At 40.6% G+C, this 15,195-nt stretch overlaps 1 protein-coding gene across 1 annotated transcript in view; it reads right to left on the reverse strand.

The window, feature by feature from the left end:
• The window catches only part of AGO1 (protein argonaute-1), a 198,583-nt gene that overhangs the window by 66,670 nt on the left and 116,718 nt on the right, over positions 1-15,195 (reverse strand). Inside the window, exons 11-12 of the mRNA XM_080270147.1 lie at positions 13,790-14,012; positions 13,333-13,476 (exon numbers count right to left, since the gene is read on the reverse strand). Coding sequence (XP_080126273.1) covers positions 13,333-13,476; positions 13,790-14,012 — 367 coding nt within the window. The remainder of the gene's footprint in view (positions 1-13,332; positions 13,477-13,789; positions 14,013-15,195) is intronic.

Raw genomic sequence — 15,195 nt, forward strand, 5'->3', positions numbered from 1 at the left:
AGCAATCTCATATAAGGCACCCTTTCAAATGCTTTCCCGAGGTCTTGGTAGACACAATCTACCAACCCCTCTCTCTCTTGTAAGACATCTATTACCCTACTATAGAAACTTGGTTGATTGGTAACACAAGATATTCCATCCCTAAAAGCAAATTGTCTTGGTGTTATCACTTCACTTTCTTCAAAATACTATACATAATCCATCGTTTTCTTATAATTTTCTCAAAAAGTTTAAAAAACAACATCAGTAAACGATGTAGGTCTGTAGCTGAGTGGATCTTCCTTATCTCCTTCCTTGAAGACTGGCACAATATTTGCTCTTTTCCAGTCTCAAATAATGCTCATTTTCCACGGAGCTCTTAAGGATGACATACACAGGCCACGCTAATTGATCAGCACATTCTCTCAGGATCTACCCTGTCATGTTATCCAGTCTCGTTGCTTTCCTCACATCCAAGTCCCTCATCATCTGCAAGACCTCATTCTTGTCAACTGTAATTTCCACCACTCTTGTCATCCTGGTTTCCATTTCAGGTTTATTAAATTCCTCTGAGAGAGAGAGAGAGAGAGAGAGAGAGAGAGAGAGAGAGAGAGTGTGTATTTACCTATTTGTAGTATACAGGAATTGAGCAATGCTCGTGTTGTCCTGTCTCCATATCCACATTTATCAAGTCTACCTTTACACACATGAATGTTTTTCTCATGCACCACCTCTTTGTCTAAGTCGTTCCAAATACTGTATTTAAGTATTTACCTAATATACCTAATTGTGATATACACGGTGTGTGTGTGTGTGTGTGTGTGTGTGTGTGTGTGTGTGTGTGTGTGTGGTGTGTGTTTACCAAACTGTATTTTACACGATTTGAGCTTAGCTCATGTTGTCCCATCTCTTTTCTACAGTTCTTTATTATCCACTCTAGATTTTTACACACGGATGCTCTCTACTCGCATCACCTCCCCCTCCAAATTACTGTACTGTATTCCAATTGTCTACAGTTCTGATTGGAACACTAAATTTCTTTACATCACTAAGGCATCAACTCTTTTTCAATATGAATTTGTGTCCTCTTCTTCTTCCACTATCTTTCACAGAGGTCCTCTCTGTCCACACGTTCTATTCCCCTTCCTCTTCTAAACATTGCAATTAACTCTCCCCTCTCTCAGGGTTGGGAATTTTAGCCTTCTTAATCTCTCCTCATATGACAACTCCCTCAAGGTTTGTAGCTATCCTTTATATTCTTTCTAGTTTACTGGTATGCTTTTTCAAGTGTGGTGACCATAATACTGCTGCACATTCCAGTCTCAGTCTTATCATGGTCTCTATTAACTTTCTCAGCATCTCTCCATCCATATAATTAAATGCCACTCTCATGTTGGTCAGTAGTCTGCAAGTTCCTCCAGTGATCCTGCTTATATGCTTCTCTGGTGATAGGTTATCCTGTATGGTCACTTTTGCCTCCTGTATTATTTCATCTCCCAACTTGTACACATACCTTGGTCTTCTTTCACTGACCCTCATTTCCAATACATGACATTCATTAGTAATGAATTCCATTTTCAAAATTTGATTCCACTTGCAGAGTTTACCTAGATCTTTTTGAAATTCCTTACAACAATTTACAGTAATCCCATTACTATCCAATGTAATAGAGCCAAAAGCATGTCTGGAAAGTGGGCCCGTCCGGATAGTGGGTCCCTGCCTCCTGGACTGGTATTTATGGACCCTAACCCAGCCTAACTCAAAAAACCACCTACATAGCTCTCTACCGGACATGTATAGCACCTATTTAAGACCCTATTCACACAAATAAGGGACAGAAAGTATGAAATAAATGGGAAGGAACCAGAGAATGAGGAATTATAAATGAGTATGGAAAATATTTAGCAGTGTACAGGGTACTTACAACACGTCCGTGGCCATTCGTTACGAAGGTTAAGCTGCCTCCTCTAAGGCTCTGGCAGTGGTGAAAATGCTCTTGAAACACATACAGTAATCCAGTGTTGTGCTGCATTTAGTCCTTTGCACTATGAGTTATAACTGTTTAACACTGCACATCCTGTTCTTGATTGCACCCAGTAAGTTTCAACCGCCAGCTTACACTGTATACTTAATCTTTGCACTCTGAATTCAAATGTCATAACACTGCACAACACTGTAAATTCCCATGTGGTCTAGTGGCGAGGTATTGCAGTTTATTCACTGTTTATTCACAAAAACAAGCACGTGCGGGATCCATCGAATAAGTGTCTAGTCAGAATGGTAGTTGGGTAGTAAATGGGGAGGCCGGGAGGGATGAGGGAAGCAAGCAATGAGGGTAAACACAGCTGGTCAGTGTTGCGCGCCAATTTCAAAGTACGATTGAAAAAATGATTTAGCCCCCCTCCCCCCCCCAAAAAAAAAACCCCGAGCCCAAAATGTCTGGTAAGTGGGAAGTCCAGATAGTGGGCATGTAGATATAAAGGGATTACTGTACTCCTTTGTTTCATAATTTTTGTATCAGGACAACCCTTCTCTAAATCCAAATTGCATGGACATTATTATCATGTATTTACCTATTTGTAGTATACAGGAATTGAGCAATGCTCGTGTTGTCCTGTCTCCATATCCACCTTTATCTAGTCTACCTTTACACACATGAATGTTTTTCTCCTGCACAACCTTTTCGTCTAAGTCGTTCCAAATACTTATGTATTTACCTAACATACCTAACTGTGATACACACGAAATGTGCTATGCTCGTGGGTTCCCGTCGCTGTTACTCAGTAAGTCAAATTTAGCTTTAAACTCGTTTAAGTTTTTAGACTGGACGATCTCTTTGTCCAGTCTATTCCATAAGTCTATACTTCTGTAAGGAAAGCTATATTTCTTGATATCCTTCAAGCAGCTTGACTTTTTCAATTTCATTCCGTGTCCTCTTGTTGCTCTCTTATCCCATAAAAACAGATCTTCTTTGTCAATTTCATCTACTCCCACCATGGTCCTGAACACTGCAATCATGTCTCCCCTCTTTCTCTTTTCCTCTAAGGAAGGCAAATCCAGCTTTTCCAGCCTCTCTCTCGGTATGACAGATCTGCCAGACTGGGGACCATCTTGGTTGCTGTTCTTTTTATTCTCTCAATCTTGTTTATAACTTTCTTTTTGTGTGGGGACCACACTACCATTGCATATTCTAACCTGGGGCGGATCATGACCACTATCAATTTTTTCATCATCTCCTCATCCATATAATGAAATGCTACTCTTATGTTAGTCAAGAATTTATAAGTCTCTCCAACTATCTTGTTAATGTGCTTTTCTGGTGACAAACTATCTTGGACCAGCACTCCCAAATCTTTCTTTTCTCTCATTTTTGTGATCAGTTCATTACCCAACGAATAATTCTGTGATGGCCTCCTGTGCTTTTACCTATTCCCAATATTTTACATTTCTTTACATTAAATTTCATTTCCCATGTCCGGCTCCCATCATGTATCTTATCCAGATCTTCCTGCAGCATTTTACAATCCTCCTCAACCTCTACCTTTCTCAAGATCTTTACATCATCAGCAAACAGACTTGCATAACTGTTCACTCCATCTACCATATCATTTACATAAATCAGGAACACTACTGTTGCCAACACCGAGCCTTGAGGGACTCCACTTGTTACTTCCCTCCATCCAGACATCCTATCCTTTATTACTGTCCTCATCTGTCTCTCTCTCAAAAAGTGTGTGTGTGTGTGTGTGTGTGTGTGTGTGTGTGTGTGTGTGTGTGTGTGTGTGTGTGTGTGTGTGTGTGTGTGTGTGTGTGTGTGTGTGTGTGTGTGTGTGTGTGTGTGTGTGTGTGTGTGTGTGTGTGTGTGTGTGTGTGTGTGTGTGTGTGTGTGTGTGTGTGTGTGTGTGTGTGTGTGTGTGTGTGTGTGTGTGTGTGTGTGTGTGTGTGTGTGTGTGTGTGTGTGTGTGTGTGTGTGTGTGTGTGTGTGTGTGTGTGTGTGTGTGTGTGTGTGTGTGTGTGTGTGTGTGTGTGTGTGTGTGTGTGTGTGTGTGTGTGTGTGTGTGTGTGTGTGTGTGTGTGTGTGTGTGTGTGTGTGTGTGTGTGTGTGTGTGTGTGTGTGTGTGTGTGTGTGTGTGTGTGTGTGTGTGTGTGTGTGTGTGTGTGTGTGTGTGTGTGTGTGTGTGTATTTACCTGTGTGTATTTACCTATTTGTAGTATACAGGAATTGAGCAATGCTCGTGTTGTCCTGTCTCCATATCCACATTTATCAAGTCTACCTTTACACACATGAATGTTTTTCTCATGCACCACCTCTTTGTCTAAGTCATTCCAAATATTTAAGAATATACCTAATTGTGATATACACGGAATGTACTATGCTCGTGGGTTTCCGTCGCTGTTTCTCAATAAGTCGAATTTAACTTTAAACTCGTTTATGTTTTTAGACTGTGTGTGTGTGTGTGTGTGTGTGTGTGTGTGTGTGTTTTTTCCCTACTCAATGATAAAAATTCTTTCCTATCCAAGGTGGTCTCTGAACCAACTGTATTTCTGTAGCATACTGCATTACTTGATAGTAATTGCTCTCTCTCTGTCTCTCTTACACACACATGCAAACACACAACAGCCGGAGAGAGCAGACGTCCCAGCCATCGCTGCTAACCTTAAGTAGTTTCACGAATTTTGTCTGTCCTGTCTCCTAAGGTCTTGTTTTAAATTTAAAATAATGAAAGTTAATAGACTACCAAAACTGTACAGATTTACTGGCTAGAGTATACATGAATGTTTGTAGTTTTTTTCGGTAACAGCTGTTTTGGTACTTAACCAACATCAAACATGGCCGAAAATGTAAACAATGAGGGACTCGAATTTCGAGGATTTGATACAAATATCAATGTCATGGACCTGGTTAAAACATTAATTATGAGGATTAGTGAACTTGAAAAGAAAGTAGAGAATCTAGTGATAAAGGATGTGTCTGAAAATGCGGATACTACCATACAGAGTCTGATCCAATCCAATGAAACAGCGAATGAAGAGATTAGAAATTTGAAGCGTGAAAATGCTGAACTGAGAAGGAAACTAGAAGAGAGTACTAATAAAACGGAGAAGGTGAGTAGTGTATTAGATGAGCGTAAGGCAAAGTGGGCACACGTAGAAGAAGAACAGTAAGAAGTGGTCAGCTTAAGAGAGATCATCCAAGAAGAAGGGGAAATGAACAATAAAAAAATGGAAGAAAATGTAGTGAAAATATTGAAGAAAAAAGAGAAAATAGTGAGAGAAACTGCAGAAAGGAACAGATGTGTGGTAGTATTTGGAAACAGGGAAGAGGAAGAAAAGGTTAGGTTCGTAAGACTCGAGAGAGACACAAACCTGGTGAGAGGAATATTAGGCAAGATTGACCCCGAAGGAGACAAATGGGTAAAAGAAATTGAGGAAGTAAGGAGGATAGGGCCTTATAAGAAAGGGGAAACAAGACCAATGAGAGTCAAGTTTACATCAGAAAGTGTAATAAATGAGATACTTAAAGTGACCTGGAAATTAAGCAAAGAGGCGGGGATGGAAAATATTATAATAAGAAAAGATCTGAATGAAGAAGAAAGGGAAGTTTTAAAATCATTAAAGGAAGAAGTAAAGGAAAAAAATGATAAGAGGACAGAGGAAGAATGTACTTTTTTTTTTGAGAGTATTGGATATGAAAGTAAGGAAGTGGTATTTAAGGAAATAGAAGTGAAGGAAACAAAGGGGGATGGCTGTGAAAGATCAGAAGTCGAGGAAGTGGTACAGACAGAGAGTAGCAGAGAAGAGGGTATTAAAAATGCCAAAAAATAATTTGAAGGTGATATATACTAATGTCGATGGTTTCATATCGACAAGGATCGAAATTAACAATTTCTTGAGAGAACATGAACCTGATGTCATGTGTTTTGTAGAGACCAAATTAAGAGAAGATATTGATGTTCATTTGGGAGATGGTAAATACAAACTGTGGAGAAAAGACAGAAAAGAAAAAAAGGGAGAAGGAGTGATGATAGCAGTGAAGAACAACATAAGCGTAGATACCGTGGAAATGGGAGAAGGCAGGGCTGAAGTGATATACATGAAATTAGAAACTGGAGAGAATGTTAAGAGAGATATGGCGGTAGTGTATGTTCCCCCAAAGACGAGAGCATGGAAGGATGACGAATACCATGAGATGTTGTCAGATATGGCTAGCTATTTGCAAAAAATAATTGAGAAAAGCAATAATATAATTTTGGTGGGTGACTTTAACTGTAAAGAGGTGAACTGGGAGGAATGGTACTCGGGAGGCGGCGAGGATTCGTGGGGCACTATGGTATTAAATATAATAATGAATAATGTGATGATGCAATGGGTCAAAGAAGAGACACGGTTTCGAGGTGAGGACACACCAGCAAGGTTAGATTTACTGTTCACCAAAGAACCCGATGTAATAGAATCATTGAAATATCTCTGTCCTTTAGGAAAAAGTGATTATGTGGTCATTGAGTTCTAGATATTAATAGGGAACGTCGAGGCAAGAGACGAGCTTCATAGACAGGGAAGATACGACTTTGGGAAAGCAAATTTTACAGGACTGAGAAACTTTTTTGAAAATGCGGATTGGAGAAAATTCAGAGAAACAAGACAGATACAGAGGAAGTGGGATATCTTTCTAGACCTCCATAATTTGGGAGTGGAAAAATTTGTACCAAGAGTAAGAGGGAAAGAAAACAGGAAAATGGAGTGGTTTAATAGAAGGTGTATGATAGCAAAAAAAGAGAGAGATAAGGCGTGGAACACTTGGAGAAAGAGAGGTAACAACAGAACAAAGGAAGAATATAAAAGAACAAGAAATGAATACACAAGAATACGTAGAGATGAAGAGAGGAATTCTGAAAAAGGTATAATAGACAAATGCATGGATGAACCCAAACTGTTTTATAGATCTGTTAATGGCAAACTGAAACAAAAGGAAGGAATCATCAAATTGAAAGTAGAAGGAGAGGTCTTTAAGGATGTGACAATGCAAGCAGAAATGATGAACAAACATTTCCAGACAGTTTTCACTAAAGAAAAGGAGCTTGTGGAAAGGGAGGGAGTGATTAGAAATGTTCCGGTGATAAAAGATATAAAAGTGGAGGTACAGGAAGTGTATAAATTACTGGAAACTCAAGATGTAAGGAAAGCCCCAGGACCTGATGGAATTTCTAACTGGGTACTGAAGGAATGCAGAGAACAACTGGCGGATAAAATTCACAGTTTAATCGTATGCTCACTGGAAGAAGGGAAAGTGCCACAAGAATGGAAGAGGGCAAATGTGGTACCAATTTACAAGGGAGGAAACAGGGAAGAACCCCTGAATTATAGACCAGTGTCTCTAACCAGCATGGTCACAAAATTGTGTGAGAGAATCCTGAAAGACAGATGGATACAATATCTGGAAGAGATGAATATTTTGGCTGAATGTCAGTTTGGATTCAGAAGTGGAAGGTCATGTGTTTCTAACTTGTTGAGCTTTTACTCAAGAGCAATTGACGTGGTACAGGAGAGAGATGGTTGGGTGGATTGTGTGTACTTAGACTTAGAGAAGGCCTTTGACAAGGTACCTCATAAGAGACTAATGTGGAAACTAGAATATATAGGAGGACTGAAGGGGAAACTTCTGGAATGGATGAGAGACTTTTTGAGAGACAGACAAATGAGGACAGTAATAAAGGATAGGATGTCTGGATGGAGGGATGTAACAAGTGGAGTCCCTCAAGGCTTGGTGTTGGCGCCAGTAATGTTCCTGATTTATGTAAATGATATGGTAGATGGAGTGAACAGTTATGCAAGTCTGTTTGCTGATGATGTAAAGATCTTGAGGAAGGTAGAGGTCGAGGAGGATTGTAAAATACTGCAGGAGGATTTGGATAGGATACACAATTGGAGCCGGACATGGGAAATGAAATTTAATGTAATGAAATGTAAAATATTGGAAATGGGTAAAAGTATCAGGAGGCCATCACTGAATTATTTGTTGGGTAATGAATTAATCACAAAATGGAGAGAAGAGAAAGATTTGGGAGTGCTGGTCCAAGATAGTTTGTCACCAGAAAAGCACATTAACAAGATAGTTGGAGAGACTTATAAACTCTTGACTAACATAAGAGTAGCATTTCATTATATGGATGATGAGATGATGAAAAAATTGATAGTGGCCATGATCCGCCCCAGGTTAGAATATGCAGCGGTAGTGTGGTGCCCTCACAAAAAGAAAGATATAAACAAGATTGAGAGAATACAACAATGAATGAGTGAAAGAATGACAGAATACAAAGAACAGCAACCAAGATGGTCCCCAGTCTGGCAGATCTGTCATACAGAGAGAGGCTGGAAAAACTGGATTTGCCTTCCTTAGAGGAAAGGAGAAAAAGGGGAGACATGATTGCAGTGTTCAGGACCATGGTGGGAGTAGATAAAATTGACAAAGAAGATCTGTTTGTATGGGATAAGAGAGCAACAAGAGGAAACGGAATGAAATTGTAAAAGTCAAGCTGCTTGAAGGATATCAAGAAATATAGCCTTCCTTACAGAAGTATAGACTTATAGAATAGCCTGGACAAAGAGATCGTCCAGTCTAAAAACTTAAACGAGTTTAAAGCTAGACTTATTGAGAAACGACGACGGAAACCCACGAGCATAGCACATTCCGTGTATATCACAATTAGGTATATTAGGTAAATACTTATATAATTGGAACGGCTTAGACAAGGAGGTGGTGCATGAGAAAAACATTCATGTGTGTAAAGGTAGACTTGATAAATGTGGATATGGAGACAGAACAACACGAGCATTGCTCAATTCCTGTATACTACAAATAGGTAAATACAAGGTCAACCCTTCTGAAATACAGTATACTGGTCTCCAAAGTTGGTTACCATGGTCCACATCATGTAGGGTAGGAGACTGATCTTCCTGGTAGCATTTTGTAAGAGAAAACCTCCAATCACCACTTTAACCCCTTCATTACCGGGAGAAAAGCTGAATATAAACAAAGCATTTCACTCCCATACCAGCTGGATCTCACCCACTCAGAAAGTAGGAGTGGCATTATAAATACTGCCAAATTTAAATTTTATTTGCATTGTTACCAAAATTTTATGTAAACACTCACATAACCCTCACAGTGTCCGGTACTATCCATCTATCTATTGCCAGATGCCTCAATCCTGTTTGGGGTGGCCACAAACAAATCGCCTCCAAGTCGCCCTGTCCCCCGCCATTTCACTGCCCTGCTCCCAACTCACACCCCCCTCTCTCATAAACCTCTCCACCCCATCCCTCCATCTCATCCTCGGCCTCCCCCTCCCTCTTCCCCCCTCCACCTCACTCTCATACACTCTCTTCATCAGTCTTTCACCCTCCATCCTCTCCACATGGCCAAACCACTGAGATGGTTTGGCCATGTGGAGAGGTACATGTGTCCGGTACATAGGGAATAAATTCCTCATCACTATCAGATGTGAGATGCGTAGGAGGCCATATTGCAAACTGACACAACATCTCCCTACATGTTCAAGAGCCAGACTGAATCCATCCAGGGATCATAGAGGATATGAGAAGCGCCGCAGGAAAAATATATAGTCAAAGCCTGATTTAACGGACTAATTCAGCCAACCCCCATCCCATTATCTCGAATTTTCTGCTAAATCGAGTTCCATAACCAAGGATCAATATAAGGGAAACTTTTCTGGTAGCTGTAGATACTTTTCATGGTAAATGTGAATGAAAACGAAGCAAGGATTCTAGCTGTTTTCTTACAGACCAATGTTCTCAAGGAATATTATTTTAGTACTGTACTACATACATCTCAGGTGATTAACATTTGTTTCACAGGGAGGGGCACTAACCCTCCACCAACCCACTTGTTGACACGGAGAGCACGTATGGTTTGGTTATATGGTTACCACCCAGCGTTGTAAATGGTTTCTTGGCTTACAGGAAACCATTTGGCTTGTCACTCAATGTAAAGCCACCTGTACAGGAAAGAAAAGCGATAAGAAGTGACAGGAAAGATAGGAGAAACAGGACGAGAGGAGGGCAGGCACAGAAATATAATGATAAAGACAAGGAAGAAGTAGGCAGCACTACATCAAGTGAGTGGATGATGGTCGTCGCCACCACCTACCACTATGAAACAATATGTTTGTGTGTATAATGGTACAATGTGTTCTGGCAACTTTACAAAACACTCACTTTTACCCCATCTTACCACCTTACTGCATGTAACTTGCTCGCACTTATACCCACCATCAGGTAAAACCCTGAAAGGGATATAACTACTGTAATTAAGAACATCAGTGGTATTAAGAATTGCATTAACAAAAAAAAAGTTGGTCTGGGTACCCTTGTGTTGTTGATACATAGCTCCCCAGCACACTTCCCCCGCCCCTCACTCCCAATGTTGTTGTCAAAGTTTTGCCTTCTCTCGTATCATGTGGCCTTCCTGAGAGACATTAGGCTGTATGGTTAGAGGAAAATTCATGGGTCTGGCAGTTTTAGGAGACGAAATGGAACGATAATGTTTTTCTAACCAGAAATAAATTACTCTTTCATCCATGTGTTCTCGTGATTTAGCATTCACTTTCACATTCTTCATTAGATTTTGCACTTCCCAACATATTTCAGACTGACTGAGCATGTGGCTAAACTGCTCAGTCACTCCAAAATGTGTTGGGAAGTGCGATATCGAACGAAGAATGTGAAACTGAACGGTAATGAGAATACATGGAAGAAAGAGTAGTTTTTTTCTGGTTAGCAAACATTTTCATTCCATTTCGTCCTCTAAAACTGCCAGATCCATAAATTTTCGTCTAACCATGTGGCCTAAAGTCTCTCTGGAAGGCCACATGATATGAGAGAAGGTGAAACTTTGACAGCAACATTAGGAGTTGGGGGTAAGGGAAGAGTGCCGGGGAGCTACTTCTCAACAATACAAGGTAACCCAGCCCAACTTTTTTGTTAATGCTGTTTTTAATACCATTGATGTTCTTAATTACAATAGCTGTATCTCTTTCAGTGCTTTTACCTGACGCTGGGTACAAGTGGGGGTAAATTATGTGGGGTAAGGTTGTAAGAAGGGGTAAAAGTGAGAGTTTTCTTTCTCTGCCGCTTCAGATAATGCCCTATTAGCTAAGTCAGCTTCAGGACAACATGTGAACTTCCACATCAGTCAGGTTTGGTTCACTTCCCATGCACGATCTTTATCTTCTCCATTTCCTTCCAAATAATTCTGATGGTGCCTTCACCATGCCATGGTTTTTTTGCCATTTCAGTAAATGCTGCTTTACTTGAAGCAGTAGAAGGATTCCTCCAGTGTGTTTTCTGTATTTTTGTGACTGTTTTCAGGGTGGTAAATTACCTCTTCCAGCTGAAAAGTTTCCCACTTTTCATCACGTTCCTTAAGCCGTACCTATGATTGTCTTGACGTATTTAAAGGTGGTTTTTGTCCTCCACCTGGCACCACCAGGTGCCATACTTTGGTTACATCGTTACCACCTTCCTGGTGTACAGGAAACCATTTGGCATGTCACTCAGTGTAGAGTCACCCACAGACAGAAGGAAGAGGACAGAGTAATGTAAAGAAAGACAAGAGAGGAAGGAAAGATGGAAGAAAGAGAGGAATGGGCAGTCACCTGAGAGCAGCACTATACTGGGTGAGTCGATGATGAGTGCCCTCACCGCATCAGATTTAAAAATATTCTTTCCATCTGATCAACACTTAATCTCCTTGAGTTAATAATCTACCATTTATATCCTTCGCTCTTTCACATTTCTTTCCACTGTCACTTTACATTTCCCAATCTCTTTCAAGAATAACTTCCTTTTTCAGAGTAATTCACATTCATTTTTATTCCATTATTTACCTCCTCCATTTTCCTCTTCACTAGTCTCTATGTGCTTCTTGCTGTCAGTATATTCAGTTCTTATTTCAACTGAACCCCTGTCCTGCATCCACTCTAGCCACTTGTTCCTCTTTTCCTCCAGTGCTCTCTTAACCTCTTCATCCCACCATGCCATACTTTTCTTTTTTGTTGTTACTCTTACAACACCACACACTGCTTTGGCATATCTAATTAGGCAATCCCTATGTGCATTCCACAGACTGTCCAGATCCATTTCATTCCAATTCACTGATTCCATCTCCTCCAATACTTTGGCCCTGAATTCATCTGCCACTTCTTCGTTCTTCAGCTTCTCGAATTTGTCTCTCTCCCTGACTGCTTCTCTCTCTTGGTCTATCTCACTCCTCTAAGCTTGATCCTGAATACCACAATCACATGATCTGACAAGCCTCCACACTGTCCTCTCACTGTCTTCGTATTAGTAACACTGCCCAGCATCGATATCTCTACAAACACGTAATCAATCAGACTCCTTTCAACACAATCTCCATTCCCCCTAAACTATGTATATCTATGTGCATCTTTGTGTCTGAAATAAGAATTACAAACTCCTTTCCCGATGCATGTCCCTCAGTTGCTTCCCATTATTGTTCTCTCCTGGTACTCCATTATTACCCATTATGTCACTCATAGGACCAGTGTCTACTCTCCCATTATGTCACCCATTACAAGCACTTTATAACTCCTGGGTATTTCTCCTACTACTTCATCCGGCTCATCCCAAAACCCGTCTTTCTCTGTCTCACACTGCTCATACCCTTAATAAAAACCAATATTCCACTTCTACACATGCCAAAACAGACAAACCGAGCATCCTCTTCATCCATCACCATCAACATGTGAGGGCAAATGCTGCAGGATGCAATGACTTGCCAACCCTCCGACACCACCCATGTGGGGCCCCTTAATGCAACCCTCCAGGCAGCGACTCTTCTCTCTCTCTAAGCATCTCATGACAGGAACGGTCAATCTGCTCTAGCCATGAGTTCCATGACTTTCCCCTTGGCCTCCACCACCCTGAACAAATCTCTGAGAGACTGTCCTGTAAGCAGGATCAATCACAAGAAAATGGACCAAATACCCATATAACTGTGGCCAATGCTGACACATGATGTGGATAATTGGTCTCAAATTAGTCTCACACAGCATGCACTCGACAAGCATCCAATCGTACCAGTGACATCCCACAATCCCACGTACTTCAATTACATAAACTCAGTGCACATGTACAGAAGTCACAAATTCAGTCCTAGTGTTGCTATTTTTTTTCCTCCAAAGGTATGTACATACAACATTTTTTTAATACCAAAGATGGTTAAACTTTGAACTAGTGTGCTTGAAGCATGCCTTCACACACAACTTGAGCATTGTATCACTTCTGTAACCACCTGACAATAAGAGTCCTTACCATACACTGGAGTTTTCCCTGGGAGAACGACACAAACCAGCTGCAGTCCAGTGAATGTACTCTTGAGGTAGCGGAACATTGGTTCCACCTGGTCTGGTCCATTAGCATACTTACAAAAGCATGGCTGACCAATAATAGGCATTCCTGTAGAACAAACAAAGAAAATTTATTAATCATAATGACTACCATTTTCAACACCCCCCATAATCTTTCCCTAGTTTTCTGTAAGTGGAAAAAAAAAATAAGGAAATCATAAGGAATGTATATTCATAATCATTCTCCTACCCATGCACTGTAGGTGCCTGGCTACATATAACATAAAACTACGATCCCCCATATCCCTGAATAAGTACCAAGGTAGAGGGGGGGGGGGCACAGGTAAAGGGTACACTCCTACACCTCTTAATTTTCAACAAGAAAAATATGGGTACTTTTTTTCTAACATAGTTTATCTTACCAGCATCATTACTGATTTTTTGAAGCTGCTGTGTGAAATTCCTTAAAGCATCTTCACGGACAGTGCGCTGAGGTGCAAAACATGCCACTGCCCAAACTCGCACCTCCACTCCGGTGAAGAACTGCTTTCCTCGCATGTCCCAAACCCCTTGATTGGGTAGCGCCTGCTGTTTGGTGCGACCTCCATACTGCAACTTAGGTGGCGGCAACACTCGACCTCTTACCTATTGGTGTAATGGGGATCAGACTACGATGAAAGAAAGAAGGAAAATGAGAGAGAGAGAGAGAGACAGACAGACAGAGACAGACAGACAGAGACAGACAGACAGACAGTGTGTGTGTGTGTGTGTGTGTGTGTGTGTGTGTGTGTGTGTGTGTGTGTGTGTGTGTGTGTGTGTATTTACCTATTTGTAGTATACACGAACTGAGTATGCTCAAATTGTCCTGTCTCCATGTCTACATTTATCCAGTCTACTTTTAAACACGCGAATGTTTTTTGCCTGCACCACCAATTCGTCTAAGTCATTCCAAATACTTATGCTTCTATTTGGGAAACTGAACTTTTCTCTCGTGCAGTGTTGGAAATTTCAGTTTTTCCAATCTCTCCTCGTAGGTAAGTTCCATCAAGCATAGTATCATCCTCGCTGCCATCCATTGAACTCTCTCTAGTTTATCAATATGCTTCTTCAAATGAGGTGACCATACCACAGCTGCATACTCCAGTCTTGGTCTTACCATGGTCACTATCAACTCCCTCAACATTTCCTTGTCCATATAATCAAAAGCCACTCTCATGTTGGTCAGTAATCCATAAGTTCCTCCAATGATTTTGTTTATAGGCTGTTCTGGAGACAAGTCATCCTGAATAATCGCTCCTAAATCTTTCTCATCTTTTCTTTTACTAATTATCTCATTGCCCATATTATATGTCCAGTGTGGTCTTTTTCACTCACTCCCATTTCTAATACATGACACTTCTTGGCATTAAAATCTATTTTCCAAGTCTGGCTCCAGCTGTGGAGTTTGTCCAAGTCCACTTGCAGTTTTTTACAACTACCAGTACATTTAATATGTTTCATGATTTTAGCATCATCTGAAAATATACTCATATAACTATTCAAACCCTCTGGCAAATCATTTACATATATCAGAAACATTATTTGGGCTAAGACAGAGCCATGAGGTACTCCCCTAGTCATGTTTCTCCATCATGAAACCTTATAACTGTTCTCATCTGCCTTCCTATCAAATAATCTCCCATCCACTTTAATAGTTTCCCATACACTCCTCCAAAGGTCTTCAATTTCCGCAGCAGTCTCCTACAAGGCACCCTGTTAAATGCTTTCTTGCTATCAAGATAGACACAATCTGCCCGTTCCTCTCTCTCTTGTATGACAGCTATTACTT

Source organism: Coenobita brevimanus, chromosome 39, assembly GCF_032717465.1.
Source record: "Coenobita brevimanus isolate Jiangsu-jjx chromosome 39, ASM3271746v2, whole genome shotgun sequence".
Taxonomy (NCBI): Eukaryota; Metazoa; Arthropoda; class Malacostraca; order Decapoda; family Coenobitidae; genus Coenobita; species Coenobita brevimanus.